At 38.1% G+C, this 18,769-nt stretch overlaps 1 protein-coding gene across 2 annotated transcripts in view; it reads right to left on the bottom strand.

Annotated features, from left to right (window-relative positions):
• Nucleotides 1–18,769, bottom strand: part of RBMS3 (RNA binding motif single stranded interacting protein 3) — a 703,588-nt gene that overhangs the window by 59,756 nt on the left and 625,063 nt on the right. For both annotated transcript variants that reach the window (XM_058028549.1, XM_058028559.1), the window contains 2 exons: nt 12,067–12,163; nt 9,491–9,541 (listed from right to left, as the gene is read on the bottom strand). In XM_058028549.1, the coding sequence (XP_057884532.1) occupies nt 9,491–9,541; nt 12,067–12,163 (148 nt within the window). The remainder of the gene's footprint in view (nt 1–9,490; nt 9,542–12,066; nt 12,164–18,769) is intronic.

Raw genomic sequence — 18,769 nt, 5'->3', positions numbered from 1 at the left:
AGTGGCCAGGACTAAAGGATATTAATGAAGATAGAACATAGATAAATCAAAGATAGATCTAGCTAACCTCATTTTTTAAAATAAAATAACCTATTTTCTCAACAAAGGACATGCAGCAGATCTAAACTCTCTGAAGGTCAATAAAGTATTTCAGGCAGTGCTACAGCCAGAAATTACTAAACTAAAAGAAATTACTTGTGCTAAAAGACAAGCTATACTACTTCAGTGGGAGGGTCACTAACATCTCCCTCGGGATTGCTCTCATCCAATGCTTTTAATAATTCCCTTGAATAATATTTGGGGAAATTGCAAAGTTGTAAGGCACATTAAGTAAAGTGGCAAATTAGAATACCATACAGTAAGGGCTGGACTAAACAGAGCAAGGCACAAATTCATCAAGTCAATCAGGCTAACATGTGGTTTCCTTTATCATGTAGTAGCATCTGCTGGAAACGTGGAAGAAGGAGAAAACTTGGGTATCTCAGTGAATTTAGGACGACAGCATTACCAGTCATGAGCACAAGGGAAGAAAGGTATTTTACAATGCAGCAAAGTCGTCCCAGAGAAGAGAAGGATGTATTAAAGCTATTTGCACAAAAGGCTTGAATCCTGTGAGCATTGGCTGCCCCAGAAAAATGAATTCAAAGTGGAATAGATCCAAAGAAGGGTCATTGTTGCAGCCAGAGGTATAAAATCCTTAGATTACTGCAAATGAAGTGATGTTAACATAGTTAACCTAAAATGAAAATGCAGGTAACATTTTTGTCTATAAATTAATGTGGTGAACATTGAGATAGGACAACAGTTACTGAATGTAGGAAGAATGTTTGACCAAGAACAGATGGAGGCAAAATGAATTGGAGCACCTTTAAGTTGGAAATTAAAAACTGAATGCTAAGCCTCAGAGCAAAGGTGTTTTGAAACAAACCTCCTGATAGGATTATCAAGAGGCATAAAATCAAAGTATTTAATCAGGTTTTGCAAGGGATTATGTAACATGCCACTGAGATTAGCTCAGTTGGTTAGAGCACGGTGTTAATAATGCCAAGGTTTTGGTTTCAATCCCTGTTTGGGCCATTCACTGAAGAGTTGGACTTGATGATCCTTGTGGGTCTCTTCCAACTCAGAATATTCTGTGACTCTATGGTTCCTGGATACAGGAATTTTGAATCTTATAAACTGGTCACTAAGTCCTTAGAGTACATTATTATAATTTTTTTACACAAGTCCTGCACTAGAAAAAATCATGATGCACTTGTAAGTAATACATAGATTAGCTAGTTTTCCCTACTTATGTAAATTGGTCCTTGAATACACTTGGCTGTAACATAATGGTAATTTATGGAAGTGCTGTTGTTCCAAGGATTAAGAAGGTGCCAGAGTCTCCTTCATCAGCTTATTGCTGCAGGCATGATTCTCTTCTAATTCTTGCTGTTTCACACCTGTGCAATTCAATTTTCTTAAGTGAAGTTAACTCTTGATTTATACTGGTAAAAATCAGATCCAATATTTCCTTTTGTAGCATTTTAAAAATTAACATGAAAATCTTGAACCCTAATAGTATCACTGTGAGGATGTGTTTAGAGGCATCAGTCAATATAGGCCCTTGTTCCACCAGACTTTTCACAAACTTCTACTAAAAACTATTTAGCACTATGACAGTTTTGTAATTCAAATAGATTGGGATTTGAAAAAAGAAAAATCTGAAACTGAGCCTAAGAGAAAGATGTTTTCTCCAAGGTCAAAAAGCTGATCAGTGGCAGATGAAAAAGTGTCTGTCACTAAGTGCTCTAAGCCTACATGTATTCTTTGAAACCAGTGTGAGGAAAGGCAGGCTCAGGTAAAAAAGGTACTACAGCAAGGAAAAATACAGCTATAAAATACATCTGTAGCTAAACAAATATGCATGATTTCCATTTGGAATTTTCTTTCAAAACCAGTTGAAGCCTCTGGAACAAAACCTCAAATGAATACCATATTTTAAAAAAATAGTAAATTAATTAACCTTGAAGATTACACTTTGATTCATACATGATTTTCTTCCTATTCAATTGTTTATAAAAGGACATCTTGTCAACAGCCTAAAACTTGACTTGATCCTTCACTAACAAGAATTCACCTTTACAGCTTTTACAGGTTGTGCCAGTCTTTATAAATCCTATTTTGGAGTTATCACAGTTAAGGTGCTGCCCTGGCATTACTCTACTTGTAAATCACAGGCTTTCCTCAAAAATCCTCTTCTGGGTTTGCAGAACCCCAGAACCTGTTTCCTTCTCCAAAGCTGCCCAATGCTTCTTCTGTAAATGGAAATGCAGATTTCCTGCAGTTGTAGGGATGGAGTTTGGGAGGCAGAAAGGAGATTCAGGTCCCCTTCTACTGGTGAACAGTCCTCTGGTAACATCTTGTATTCTTAACTGCACTATGGAAATGAGAACCACATCTCCATCATGGGAAAGGCACCCAGAGATTATTCCCAGCCTTGCCACCAACTAGTGTGAAACCTCTGTGCTCTCAGACCACAGAGCACATTCAAAGCCCTTTGCTGTCTGTGGCAGATGAAAATTGTTGCCTTTCCCTTCCACCATCACAGAACTTGCACGTTTGGCAATTGCACCACACGACCACCTTTGCTAAAAGCAGGCTGGGGTCCGGCTTACGACGTGCACGTCATCTGATTTGTTGTAAGCCAGCAGAGGAGAGCGCTCTCTGTGGAAGGTGGGTAACATCAGCACCAACTGCAAGACAGCAGACAATGCTAGGCACAAAATAAGAGAAAGGTTCATGATGGAGGGTAAATTTGAGAGGACTGTAACACACACATGTCACACACCTCAGCCTGTTCACTGCGCACATAACCAGAATGCATCACATAGGGCAAAATACCTGATGGTGAGCTAAATTCACCACTCTGCTGAGCCTGTTACTCTCTGCAAACTGATTCATCTAATTCTTGGCCTATCATTAATAGCATACATTTACACAGTCCACCACTCTCTCCTGATCCTATCACAATCTGCCTACTTACTAATCCTCCACCTGGTAAATAAGTAACTTGACCAGTGCTCACCACATTAGGAATTTTTGCTCAAAACGGCAAATAAAACATATGAATCTTACAGATTTGTGTTCAGGATTTTCACATTGTGTAAGTCTAAAACTTGATGAAAATGCAAATCTCCATGAAAACAGAGTTGTTACATATATTAATAGGAGATAAATTAAGTATTGCTGATATTCTTAGATGATGTACACAGACTGGGAAAAGTGAAAGCAGAATGCAGGTTTTGTACAAAATTAGGCATTGATTTTTTTTAAAATGCACTACATTCTTCCACAGAAGGTACTCTAATGTCTATTGATTAATAACTATCTTTTTAAAAAATAGGCCCCTTTGATAAAACTGCTTTTAAACAGCTGTTGTATTAAGGTTTTTCTTGACAATGAAGGTTGACGGGTAAGGTTGCATCTTTTCTGTTAAAAAGAAATCAATATTCCATAACCTCAACCAGAATTTCCTGGCTTCAAGAAACTCTGGGGAACCTTTCAAATTTAGTGTCAGCTGCATTCTTTTCCAAATATCTTTTTCACTTATGTTTATAGATTTATATAAACATAGACATTATGTTTTTTTCCACTAATGTAAATGTCTTTAAACAAACTGATGGTTTATACATTTAGTGTTCATGCTATCTGTAGAATATTGGAAAGAAAAGAAAATTTGACTAGAGCTCTGAAGTCTTTTTAGGGTAAAACAGCACACCACAAGTTCCTCAAATGCAAGGGCTTGTCTACTGGAAACATTTGTGGTTCTCCTGTCCATGTTTTTTAAGTGAATCCATATGCGGTGTGTCTTGCTGCCATCACAAAAAAATGCTCCATTTCACTAGGGGGCTCTAACAGAGTGTCAAAAAATGTTGGCAATCAAACTTAAATGTATCTTTTTCTGGCATTCATATTAATTTCTACAACAGCAGAACAAAGGACTGGAGCAATACTTTGATATGATTCCAGAAGCATTGTATAATCGGACTTAAAAACTGCTACACTTGAGTAGGAGATGCAACTTGGCTGAATCTCTTACACCTGTTTTCTTTTAGAGGTCTAAGTTAGTTGAACTCAGACACTGCTTTTCTGTCCTGGGTACTCTCCTCAGAACAACAACACCTGGCACTAAAGGAGATCAGCAAGCACATGCTCACCAGCCTCTGAAAAACCTGTTTAGGTAGCACTGAGACAACATCTGTGTACACTGGGTGCTGGGTGAGGGGGAGGCAGAACTGACCTCCTGTGAGCCTGCCTGCCCCAAAGGAACATTGCCAATTACTGCCTTGATTATCAGAGTTATAGAATTTGCAGTCCTTGATTTTCTGCCTTGGGAAACACTGGAATTAAAATTGCTCAGCAGAACTTTGTCATTGGCATTTGGTTAGTTATTTCAACCTCTAAACACTTTAGCCTTAAGAGTTCAAGTAAGTTCATGTTCAAAGGATCTCTTAAAAACACACAGCTAAAAGTTGAAAGACTTGCTAAAGATTCCAATTTCTAAGGATTATTTCCTGTTTACTTTTCATACCAGCTAGATGAATTCTCACATTTCATCTTGGAGGCAGGACTCAACTGTCTGCAGAGGATATATTTTGTTTTCTTACACTCAACCAGGCAAAATCAAGATAGATTCCTGGCTCTGTTTACTAAAAAGGTAGAGCAATAAACGTGAGGTAGAGAAAGCTGTCTTGGGAGAGGGATGTGGATTGGAGCACAAGGAACTTCTTTGTTCCAGAGTGTAGGAATCAAAACACTGAAACTGCTGTGGTATTTTGGGTATTATCCAAAGCAGCAGAGTCACTAGTGAGAAAATGAAAACTGATCCATTCCAGTTGAACAGTTTGTACCTTTTATGCTACTACACTCATGCACAACAATCAAGAGGCAAGAATCTGGAGCCCTTATTCAGCCTTGCTTCTCACCAAGCTGGGGTTTTACACTGCTTATGAAAAAAGACACGTTTTTGTTGGTGCTTTTAAAGACAGACGGATTCCATTCAGCCATGAGCCACAGGAAGGATGACAGAAAAAAATAATAAGGGTGTTTGTTAAGACACTGACTGCTCTAGAAGGACGCTAAGGGCTTGAGAAACTTCCAGAACAGAAGTTCTCCCCAACATACTTTATCATTACAATTTATCTATATCTTTATAGTGGTACATTTTTCCATATGCTGCTCTGCTTACAGCCTTCCTGCTGACACTGGCATACTCCTTCTCCAGCTATTATGTAGAAACTATTCCAGACTGACAAGAACATCTATCTGCGCATACCCAGTGATTGCACACACAGTTTTACTTGGAAATAAAAGAGGATAAGTGTAAAACCAGTCTGTACATTGAGCCTTAAGGTAGCGTATTTCTGTTGGTTCACTAAAAAAATTGCCTTTAAAGAAGAAGAATACATGTATTTTTTGTAATAAAGATTTGAATAAAAATGTTTTTTAAAAATGCCCCTATCAGTAAAAAATGAGACTGTCTACATGTGAATTGACGTGTAAACATGTTTTTCAAAGTATCCCCATAACTTTCAAACAGCCTTCAGGGACTACAGGAAAAACACGGTAATATGGCAAATGTTATAAGCCTCAGAATAACTCTTATCCCATTTATGTTTTCATTCTGTCATCACTATCTGTCTATCCTTATCCTGAGGCAGTAATGAAAAATATGACTTTTGTTTCAAACACAGAAGAGTAAGCACTGTACTTTGAAAGATATAGTTAACTAAACTGAGCCTGGACTATCATCAGTGCATTAAATGTTTTGCCAATTTTAATCCAAACTCACACTGCTGTAACTCTTTTGAAGCTTGTCTTCCATTAAAACTGTGGAGACCAACCAGGGCACGTGGCAAAGCAATGAAACTGCCAAATTTTAGGTATTCTTACTTTGACACAGTGAAAGCAATATGGGAAAAAGTGGTGAAGGTTCAATTCACAAAAGATGCATATTTCAAAAGTGTCTGAATCACACATGATCCTCCAGGTAGATTTTCATCATGTCTACATGATTCAGGAATACTTCTTTCCAAAACCCTGAAGGTTGTGTAAGCATTAAGATGTGAGAAATTTTCATGCACGACCCTACTATGCCAGCAGAAGTTTATTTTCAATAATACTTATTGAGAAATAGCAATGCTACCTCAATCTATTTGATACTATTTTTCCATGGCTCTTGGAATAAGACCAGCAAAAAACCACTGATAAGCAAAAATAAAACCCCTCTAAAAATTGTATCTGCAGTTGTTTATTAGCAACATTCTACAATATCAGTTCTATACCTGCAGTGTCCTTGACTGTTCATCTGTCTTTCTCCTTTTAGGACAAAAATGTTCTGACTATTGTTTTCTTACAAAATGTAACTTTGGTTGTTTTCTATTTTTAAGGGTATCACAGAAGTAAGAAGACAAATAAGGCTAAGGAGGGAGACCAGTATACTCAAACATTTTGAGTTAATATATGTGTCATTTTTGTTTGTTAGGGTCAGAGGTTTATCTGGTTGTAGTTTAAAAGCTATAGAGGAAGTGGAGATACAATCTTTTTTTCTAGTGGGCTTTTTAATCCACCAAGTAAATGGATACAGAATGCACACATGCACGTATCAGGAAAATGTGGCAGAAATTTATATACAAAGGGAAATAAAGGACAAAAATGTCTGACAGGCCAAGCTACTGCAGGGAATATCTCTGAAGAAAGAGCTTTGTATTTGCTGCACAGGTTGGCAGGTGGGAAGGGAGATGAGATGGGCAGGCAGAGGAGGGACAGACAGACAGACAGACACAGGATGGTAGTGCTGTGCAGCACAGCTCTTCCCTCCTGTCAGCAAGGCTACCAGTCTGGGAGAACACTGCCCTGCCTGTGCTCAGCACGCTGAGTGAAAAACCCCCTTTGTCTCCTCCACAGCATGGCTCTGCCCGTCTTTTTGTCAGGAGGGACACTACGTGCTGTTAAATTATACATAAATATCAAGTAGGACTTTCTGTTGGAAATGAAAAGCTAATCATCCAGTAACATGATTTAGTGGATACTTATAATCAAAACAAAGAATTAGCCACCACTGTTTGAGCAATTCAAACTGTGCTTTCTGTATGAGTTCATCTCTACTGACAAAGAATAATAGAGGCTTAACAAAATGTTCTCCTTCCTGGGGCAAGGGGAATGTAACATTTTTCTGCAGTGGTGTCCATTGGGACATCACATGCCACAATCAATCACCTCATAAAATATTATGAAGTAAAGTGGTGGCAATTTAGATAATAGCATGGAAAACTAGCTTATAAGAAGAAACAGAAAGCTAACCAAATTGGAAAGTTCCCAGTTTCATCAGCTCACAGGATTACCAAAACTCACACCCTTAATTCTGCCAACTTTATTGTAATCTTTTCTTTTCTGGTTTTTTTTTTTTTTTTTTTTTTTTTTTTTTTTTTTTCTGGCTATGGAGGTGCCTATAATAGAGTCTATATAAAGTTAGGCATGGAACTACAGAAACTTAAAATTAACACAGATTCTTTATTTTCTTTCAAAACAGACCATTAATTCTGAAGTCTCCTGAATTCTCTGCGTGGCAATACTCTGACAAGTTTTCAGACATTTCTAATAAAGAATTCATCTCTGAATGAAACCTGGGGAATGGTAGTTCTGCCTTTTTGGTTTTTATGCTTCCTTGGTACTAAATGCCTCACGTCCTCTTAAGAACATAATCTTTGGAAACATATGGGAAAAATCTGTCAGTGAAGAGTCCAGGATTGCTACAGAAAACACATGGAAGTAACCCACAACAGCAATGAGACTGGAACAGAAATGGTACACCACTTATCCACAGTCTCTCTGCTTTTCCATCTAGAATCAGACTTCCCTTTTTTGACATGACCCTCTGGTTCACAGTGAACACCAATTTAACTCAGCATTTTGAGGGTGCTACTCACTATAAAAGACAATTTTTTCTTCATGTCCTTACTAAGGGGTAAATACATCTAATTGCTTCATAATAATACCTCTACTATCACTGCAAAAAAATGCTTTGCTCAATATTGTCAAATAAAACTCAAACACACAAATCACAAATCTGGATTGGTAGAGTGCTTAGGTTTTTCTTTTAGAAAGGGAGTCTTTCTGCAAGGATTGGAACTTCTTTGGCTTCCACAAGTTTCATAACTCATCAAACACACACATCTAAGACTTCTTGTGGTATGCTATTAAATCCAAATATTTGAATACAGGACTGATGTTAACTGTGAATTTCAACACATTTCATCTCCCCACAAGGAATACAGCAACAGCTTTACTCCACTGAGATGGAAAGTTCTCCCAGAGTCTGCAGAGAGGGGCAGCAGCAGGAATTGGGTCCCCAGTCAGTCCCACACTATGCTCCCTGCCTTGTGAGAGAACTGAAGAACTTGCCTCCAAAGAACTGAGGGGTGTGGAAAGGGGGCTGCAAATTATATATATCTATATATATTATATAGATATATATATAGATATATATATGAATATATATATATATCTACATATGTTTTTGCAACTAAAAAGATATGTAGATATATTCATGTTGCTGTACCGCTAACTCACCAGAAGTTACACCACTATGACGTCAAAATATTTGAATAAAAATATAAATAACAAACAATCCTAAACTACAGACCTTCATTTTAATATTACTCCTCTTCTAAAAATCAATATATTGATGATTATGTGGAGCATGCATTTAAATTTTTTATTAATGGCACTGTCAAGTGGATCTATACCTGAGAAACTCAAAAAAGGTAGAAATGTAACTAAAGTGATCTGTCTATAGTGGAATTCAGTATGGTGTTTTCTCCTGATATACTGCTAATATTTAGGTAAACAGCATCAAAACTCTTCTGTGAGATAAACAAAAATCAGTTGCACTAGTTCTAAAGAATGTTGATTAGAAACACAGTGCACCTTTAAGTAGTTGTAAATTGATAAAGATGACAATTTCTTGGGGCAGAGGGAGAAAGAGTTGACTGGCCAAATCATGAAGCAGATTAAGACAGTTGTGCTTCACCCTGTTCCACCACGTTGAAATGCATTACTGAGGCACTGAGGGTCCTTGATCTAAAGCTGCACAGGACTTTTTTGATGGATAAGCATGTAAGGGAAAGGTCACGTGTTGATCCTGGCAATTCAAAGTACACAGATATGTGGTTATCTTGCAGTCCCTGAAGCACAGCTTCAGAAGCAACACTTCAGAACTTGTTACTCTCTTACAATCAGTGCAATTAGATAACACATCACCCATCCTCCCCTTTCCACTAAATCAAATTGTGCTCCTTAAAGAAAGAGAATCTTTACGGCAGAGGGCTGTTGTCTCAGGGAGCAGCTGGCTGCTCTTACATGACCCAAGACTTCAGTGTGGCTGGAAGAGCAGAGCACGGCTACAATGGAAGCACTTTTAGCCAGATAGAACCAAGTATCCACTTACTGTTGGTTGCATAACATATGGCGGATGAGGCATCCATGAAGTACTCTGGACCTGCACATCAAATACTTTTAATTAGCATAGAAAAGTTTAAAACCTAAAGATTTACTTAAAAATATTCTCTCTATTATAACTAAGATGCTAATTTTGACAAAAGACTTAAGTCTTATAACTCAACACAAAATTAATTTATGCTTCATAAGGTTATTGACAAAGGAAAAAGCTTTCAAATTTCATTTGATAATGTTTTCCACCAAAGTCAGAAGTCTGAGTGATTGCACCACTTCTATGAATCACAACATTTTATCTCGTAAAGTAGCCTTCAATATTCCATGTTGTCCTATTTTTTCACTTGCATTGTTTGCTTTCATCCATCAATATAATCATGAACATGTCATCCAACCGACAGTGCAGGAGACAGAATATGTTCAAAGTTTATTTTCAAAAGTATCTGAATGAACTTTTAAAGGTATAACATTTTTAGAAATCCCAGGATCACTTATTCTGTTCCCAGTAAGAACTGCAGATCTAATTCAGAATTTTTGAAAATTATTCTAATTGAAAGCTTTCATAGCAAAGCTGGCTTAAGAAGTCTGCCCCTCCAGGATCATTCTTAGCTTGAGCATCCTGGGGACTGTTCCCACCAGAACTCCATATGAATCATCAAAGACTTCCTTTGTTGTTCTGCCTTATGACTGCCATGTAATATACTTCAAGGATATAACAAGTTTACTAAGAATTAGACACATTATAGGGTGTTTGTATATATGTGTGGCATCTCTAAGCCACATCTACCTTTTGTGCTATGTGTGAATGTCCCACATACTATAGAATTTTGTATTTTAGTTTCCTTTTGCATCAGTCTGGACACCACAACACACAAGTACACAAAAGATGTAGCAGTGCTAGAGCAATCAGAGGACACCTCACTTGCTGTCCCAGAGATGGGTGTGCAGCACCTCAGACTGAGCATGACCAGGAATAACAAGGAGAAAGCTACAAGGTCCCACTTCTCCAGATGCCTAGTGATTTTGTTAATGGATAAAGTGTCAAGAATTAATTCTATAACAATAATTATTTCTCCAACATTTGTATATGTTTATCAAAGTCTATTTTTTTTGTTGAAAAGCAAGTTCAGCAAAACATATTGAGAACCAAAACCAGCACACTCACATGTGAACACACCTCTACTACAACATTTTCTGCTGGGAATCCCCATGAGCTAAAACACTCTAGAGCTGCCACAGCTTGCTGCTGCTCATTGCAAACCATCTAAGGAAAATGATACAAGTTAAAAAAAAAAAAAAAAAAAAAAAAAGAATGGTTTTGGTGCAAATGCATGAAACCACAAACTGATGCAATGGTTCAAACCAGAATGGGAAAAGGGGAGCAACTGTGAACTGTGGAGCAGTGATGAAAGTAAGTGGCTGGGGTGCCTGGGGGCCTGAACTCAGTGGCCTGAATGGGAAGTAGAATGGCTCTTAAGCCAGCTTTGCTAACAAGAAAACTGTATGAGCTGCACACAATGCAGCGTGTATCTCTGGCACTGACTCTTCTTTGGTGCTGCCATTACTGAAATTTACTGAATTTACCTCATCAAAATAACTTTTGTTTTGCAAGTGCTACATAGCCATCTCAAATAAAATAACACAAAAGTCAAAGAGAATTACAAGAATCATTTATCTTTGAAGATCAAGTTTAAAGCAGAGTAACATCTCAGAACTACCTGTAAGCAGTACCATACCATCTACAATCCCCTAGCCCCAACAAGCCAACCCTAGCATTAGGAACAGCCCACCATGCAGCTTTGAAAGTTTGGGTAGCTTATTTCAGGTAAGACTCAGGGTTGGAAGAGCACTGATGGCACAGGAGAGAAATAACTAAAATTGGAAAATGTATAGTAAATGACCAGCTTCTGTGAAGTGATAAGTTCCCAGACAATGGCTAATAATAAAAATATACAATCTGGTTTTGACTTCCATCTCAGAAAGCCAAAACAAGACAATATTTCCCAGTGGAAATCTGAGAGGGATATGCTGAAAAGAGAAACTCTGAATGACTTGGCATGTAGCAGGCTAAAGAACGATTTGAGGACACTTATCCCCAAGTAATTTGTTTTGTCAGGGATTATTGGACAAAAATGAGTACTTTTAAAGGATGTTGTTACTGGAAAAAATATAGTTGGGGTCAAAAGGTCAAAGTATATTGCAGTCAACATAAATTATGAAAAACAAACACTTAAAAAACTTTTGGCTAATGAAGGGGAGCCAAAATGAGGAAACAGTTCAATAAGAATGATAAGCTTCTGGTGTTGCCAATTGGAAATTAAGCAAAATGTTTTTTATTAGAGAAGCTGACTGAAATTAAGAACTACAGTGGCTTTCATTACTTCTGTAAATAATGCAGGAAACACTTAAAACTATGCAATGATACCTGAATATTCCTAGAGAGCCCTTTGTTTCAAGAGTGACTCAAGAGTGCAAGCACTCACAGTTTTCTCTGGTATACACTCAGCCTTCATCCACATCCAAAACATCATTAACTGGGAAACACAGTAGACAAGAGCATATCTGACGTACCTGATATGTAGAGACAGGGGAAGCAGCAATGAATGGCGTGATTGATGTCTGTGGAATCATGCGGTTTGTTGGAATACTGTACGGTGAGGAATAAAATCTGCAAACAAAGAAAAAGGCAAGAGGTTTTTGAACCTTTTGACTACTTAGGCTCTGACTACATAATTCACTACCTCCTGGGCAAAGACAAAAAGAGTCTATCCAGATAATTATGTCCATCTATTTCCAAAACCACAATAAAAAAGATGTGATGGCTCCATTGAGCAGATCTTGAAAATAGAAAGGAGGAGGAATATTTACACAAAGCATATTTTTTTTCAGTTCAACTAGCACAAATATAGAACTTCACAATACAAGAAGCAATTATCTGAGATGCAAAGGCAGCTGATTTTCCAGGGCGCTAGCTAGTGAAAGGAAATTTCTTACACGATATCGAAGACAACATTACTGATTTCATTTTTACACAGGGTACTGTTTTCTTTTCATATCCTAGTGCTTCAGTGCTGAAAATAACACATTCTGTATACATGCCTGAATTATTTTATTAAGGGGTGGCTACAAAAACTCTTGCTGAAATTTTTATATTCATCTATGCAGAGAGCAAAACCCCTTTTTTCTGATGAAATGTATCAGGAATTATGAGGCTAAATGCCCCAGGCAGCACTAAAAATCTCAGATTTAGCCAGTTTTATTTCCACTGTTGCATGCTATGAACAGAACCTGCACCATTTCTTGCTTGATGGTAATAAATGCTATATTCTTTCTACTTCCCTGTGCGTTAATGATTATTGATAAAATTATCACTTGGAAAATATCATCACTACTGCTGGACTGTATTAGTACTTAATACGTGTATGCTTGTATAGATTTTTGCATTTGACCTTTTTGCAGTTTTAACTGCAAGCCAGAACAATAAAATTGCTTTACAAAGAATGTTTGTGGTTTTACTGATGTCTAAATGCCTATATTTTGGACTCATAGAGAAACACTCACGTGCAGTGCTCTTTTGTACAATTCAAACCCCTCACAGAGGATGCACCAGTAAGTAACAGAAGATTCTGCACAGTGAAGCGAATTGCATTCCCTCTCTTTTTATATTTTTCCCCTCCCTACTCTGAGGCAATCAACAGTAGCTTTCCCTGAGAGCTATGCAACAACAACAACAAAAAAAACCTAAAAAAAAAATCATTACTGGTGTTTAAACAAGTGCTCTATTTCCTGATCGCGCTGGCATCACAGATTTAGTACTAATCAGTCTAGTTCAGACTGGATGCATTCATTCTGGTTGCAGGCTCAAATAACTACTGACTTCAACCAATAGCCTTGGAAAAACAGGCTGCTCTCTTTGAACGCTGGGCGGAAACATTCAAAGTTAGGAGGGGAGAGGGAGACAGAGAAGCAATCATTTGTTCTTTCTATTCCAAATCAGATTTTAAAATGCCAAAAGCAGCAGGTGGCATCTGAGTGATTTTTTGTTTAATAGAAATATAATGCTATTTTAGGACCATTTATCAGCCCTCACAATGCTCACACAGAGACTATTTTAAAATTGTGCCTTTGCCCAATTTTATATATATCCTATTATGAGAACTTAGAGGCAATTGTATCCCCACGCTTACACCAAATATTAGCTTCACACAACATCGAGGGAGAAGGGATTTTTATCCACTAGGCAGAGTCATCTCTGGCACTAGCATGTTGCATATTATCTAACCCCTTTCACAGGGGTCTCTCTGATCAATGTTAACCAGAAATCACTTGGGCTATGATCTTGCTAAGTGGGTCAACTAAGAAATTTTGTGTGCAGCAAATGAAAATACTCAATAGCAGACTGACCTATGGGTAAAATGTGTAATGTATAGAAATATATATAAATCTTGTAAACTAAAAATAATATAAAACCAAATATCTTTTGATAAAACCACACATTTTTGTTTATTCTTTTCTCATTCTGTTCATAAACCTGGCATTGATGCTGGGCTCATACCCTTAACCACATATGAACCACTTGGACAAAGACAAGTACAGGGAAGAAACAACTTTCCATTTGGAAATAGTGCTGACTCTTTGGAATAAACTCTCCAATAAATCCCAGCAAATACTAACAAATTTACAGAAAATGTGTGCTAAGCCAAGAATTTGACAGACAGCTTGCCATTTCAGTTTCAGCTTAGAGATGCATTTATCTGAATAGTACACAAGCCTGTAGAATATATACTACAGTAATGTGGAAAATAAAGCCCTTCCCACAGCCCTGCCAATACCATTTATCTGTCACCATTTGGAATGCTCTCAAATAAGGATCAAATAAAACATACCACCAGGACATTCAGCTGTATTGGGAAAATTCCTGCACAAGGGCATTAAGGAAGAGAAAGGAAGAAACTCTGATGCTGCAAATGACAATGCAGGAAAGTCCAGTTCATATATTTCAATTTTAATAATAGTAATAAAAAATCAAGTGTTACAATCTCAGCCACTGCAACAGGCTGCAAAGAAATGATTTTGCAGTCAGGAATTTCTTACATCAAGAGACAAAGGCTTGTCTTCTTTCCTCAGGGCCAATTGTGGCCAAAAGGATCTAATAATAAAGGATGTGGATGTCTCTGGCATAAGTGAAGAACAGTGGTGTGGTGAGGATGGAGGTGTCCTTGCTGGGGATGGGCTCAAGCAGAGCCACCCTGAGGTATGGGATGCTCAACCTACCACACTGCTGGAGTCACTGCTGCCAGGGCAGGGCTCATTGACAAAGAGGGCTCAACACATCCTCCCCCATGGGACACTGAGGCATCTCTCTAAATTCCTCTACATACAAATGGGCTAAAATCCTCATACGTAACTTGCACAAGTGGCATGCTGGGGATCTAATAGGGGGACAAGGGGAACAAAAACACAAGAGTGGCCTGCTCTGGCACAAACCCTACAGCAAGACAACGAGATTTGCAGCTGAGGACCTTCCTATATTCAGTCTTAGGCTTTCCCTTCTTTTTTTTCTTTAGGCTTAGGGAGAGGTGAAATGAGGTGGAAGATGTATGTTATAAGTTCATTCAAGGGAATACATGATTCTCAGTCATCAAAATATCTACATCAAAAAGAGGAGTGGAAAGAGATATGAATTATACTGGCTTTGATTTCTCTTAAATATATTAAATTATGCCTCCAAGTTTCCTGGCATTAAAATGCATGCAGTGTATCTAGTACAGTGCACCAGGCATTATGAGAGCTGTAGGCTTTGTGGTGTAGTTGACCTGTGAGCTCTAAGGAGAGCTTTCCAGAAGGCTCAGCTGCATTTTCTGCAGATGCAGTTTGCATCCTTACATTGATCTGAGAAGTTTTTTGCAGGTGCAAGACAATGTCCCTGCTCCTCAGCTGCAGTTGCAATGCTAGGAGCACAAGCGTGCAGGTGGCAAGGGCAAGGCAAAATGGACGTCACCCTTGTATTAAAAATAGACTTTTTCAGCATGCCTAGATTCCATAAGCTAAGGGGAAACTCATCACTTGTAGGCAAAAAGATGCTCCTGGAAGTTCCTGAAAGGGGGTTTATAAGGGGCTCAAAAGAACACATTTCTGAGCGATGTTAAAAAGGAGCAAATTTCCAGTGCCTCATCAGGCACACAGAGGCAGCACTTTAACAACAGTTTCTGTTGCTTAACAGACAAAGCACATACTCTTCTGCTACACCAACCCTCCCTTTGCATTTGGGGACTGCATTATCTGCAGTGTCTGGTCACTATTTCCCTGCCAAAAAGTGGAAAAAAAAATCCATATGGTTCCCATTCTATTGGGGAATGTGCAAGCTTCCAGACAGAATCTGCACAAGAGCAAGATCCCATTTGCACTGCAATAAACACCATTTGCTCATGCCTCGTGCCTGCGGGCAGTACTGAAAAAGTTAGATTCATAAATAGCATCCTGGGGCTCACATAATGTAAGAGTATTACCAAGCATTATCAAGGCAGCAATTTTCCGTTGCAACAAGGCACACAGTCAGATGTTGGAGTTGGAAAAGACCTATCTGAATATTGAGCCCATTGGCCAGCAAACGCACAAAATTGTCCCCCAGATATGAGGCACTAAACTGATAAAGCACATCGCAATCTAGTCAAATGGCCAGGAGGACTCCAGCCTCAGGAACATTCTAAATGAGCTTCCTTACAGTGCAAGTACAAGAGCTCTATCCTGCTGCTTGTATGACTGCATAAAACTACTAAAACAATGTTAATGCCACAAATTGAAAAATCAATAGCATATTACAACAGGCACACTACTCCCCAAAATAAAACCTGAGTACCTTTATAAACACAATTCAGAAAAGGCTTATTATAAAACAAAAAAAGGCGAAGTGGTTGCCAAGTAAAAAGATCTTATCTACTGAAGTGTGTGCTTACCATATCCTCAGTACCTCATACTGCAATGCTATGGTACACTATGGGCTGGATTCTCTACTCCATTATACTAGTTTTATGCTGATGTAACTCCACTGGATGCTTAAACAGAGCTACACGGGCATAAAAACAATATAATGAAATGGAGAATCGAGCTTTATAATGTAATAGACTCAGAAGAAAATCATCTATTTCTTAGCAGAGGAAAAAATCATAGTCATTTTTAGTGAGAGCCTTTCTCACACTCTGTTTTATTTCTGCTGTAGATTTTCAAGGCAAATATGCAGTTATATGGCAATAAAAGTGATAGTACGACACCATGAACAATAAGAACCTACCTTTTCATCTGGAAACAAGAGTCCAGATTCTTCCCTGAGGTTTGGTTATGGCTCAACTTAAAACCTAATATAATCCATGCCTTTTAAGGAACTGTGAATTTTAAATACCACCCCATGACACCTGCTGCAGAGACATGGTTGCCTAGTAGGCTTCCATCCTCCACATAATCCTGTGTGGATTTAGCAACTTAGATGCATCCAAATGCATCTATCAACCCTATAAAGAACTCCAGTAAACATCAGCATGTGCAGTTAATCTTTCTTTTCAAATTTTTTTTGTGATTTATAACTCTTCTGAATCATCACCTTGACTTGGTATCTTTACATTTCTCATGCTCAGACTCAGTTCAGTACGTTCTGCACTGGTGACCCCAGCTGAATGCCACAAGGAAAAGACCTTTGTTTTACAGATCTTTGGGTGACATTGCTCCATGCAAACCTTGGTGGCTCGGCCTGCATTACAGGCAAAGAATTCTGCAGCCTTCTAAGCACAGGGTGGGTGTGCCACACTGCCCTCCCATGAGGAAGATGCCCCTTTGCTGAGTTAACCCTGTTACTTCCCAGAGCTTAAAGGGCCTTAAAGTTTCTTTCCCCATGGCCACACACCGATGCCTGTGTCATGTGTCAGCAAGCAACAGATCAAATGTACACATTTCACAAGCAAAGCACCAGGGTGCTCCCAGACTTTGTTAAAATAAAACTCCTGAGCTAGATTTCCACTGTACTTGCAAGTAAAGAGGCTTATAGAGAAAAAGAGAAAAAACTTGAAACTACAGGATACGTAGAGATTACTGAGTGAATGTCTGGGGAGATAAAAAAATCCTGTTGGACCAAAAGGGTCCTGGTGATCGTCATGATCCTGCACACAGTCAAGATCTCACCACAAGAGCATTTTGAATGATGGTTTAGTCCTGATAAAACTGAAAATATTTTGACACTTCACAAAAAAGACGTATGCCAAAGCGGTAATTAATTGTCCCTCTTAGAGAGATATCTGGTACTGTAATGTAATTTATTTCTTGCCTTAAAAATAAAAGAATGTTTTAAAAACTGCAGAACTGAAATTCTCCATTGGGTACAATTTCTTTACCCGTGATCAGTGACAGCATGTTCAAGCAATCAAATGACCAAACCACCTGAGCAGCCTGAATACCATAGGTGTTCTTTGATATAAATAATGTCTGATTCTGAGATAACTTTCATAACTTCAAAAGAATTCTTCTTGGATTAAAATCATATTAGTCTCAATGGGTCATTCAAACTACGGTTTCCAAAACACTCACACAACTGACATGCAGGAACTTATATGAAAAAAAAAAAAAGCCAGTTAGTCCACATGCAACACTGGTGTACTATGAACCAGTGATGTTTTTATTTATAGATTAAAATGTTTTAGCAGCTGAAAAGTATGACAATAGAGAAGAATGACTCATGTGGAGGTCAGAACAGGAAAACAGAAGCAGAGAATTCTGAAATCACAATTACAAACAAGCTCTTTATTCTTCTGAGTTTGGCCTCTTCCTCCACAACACAGGAATATCACAAGTCCTACAAAATTACTCCTTGTAAAGGAAAATTAAGCAAAATAGACTAATATTACGATTGATTTTTTAAACTACTGGGAATGTTAGGGTTTTTTTCCTTCAACTAGCAGTGACTAACAAATATTTAACAAATAAACCCATTCTTATCTATATCAATACATTCTCCCCTTCAGCTGAAGAACACAGGTGAGAGTATGCATGGCATTTGATAATCACCTCATGCATCTCTCTGATCAGAGAGTGACTGTCAAAGAGTTCAGGGATGAACTTCCTGCCTCTTTTCAAATTGTTGTTAACCTAGCTGAAAAGAGAGCTAGATAAAGAGGATATGTTTTTCTAGTTTATGAAATAATTGGAAAAGTAATCATGCAGGTAAATAATATGGTGATGTAATTTTCACTGCTTGGTTTAAGAAAAAATTGCAATTCCTCGTGTCAAC

Source organism: Melospiza georgiana, chromosome 1 (genome assembly GCF_028018845.1).
Source record: "Melospiza georgiana isolate bMelGeo1 chromosome 1, bMelGeo1.pri, whole genome shotgun sequence".
NCBI classification, from domain to species: Eukaryota; Metazoa; Chordata; class Aves; order Passeriformes; family Passerellidae; genus Melospiza; species Melospiza georgiana.
The sequence above is the reverse complement of the archived record's forward strand: the minus strand, read 5'-3'. Positions and strand labels throughout refer to the sequence as shown.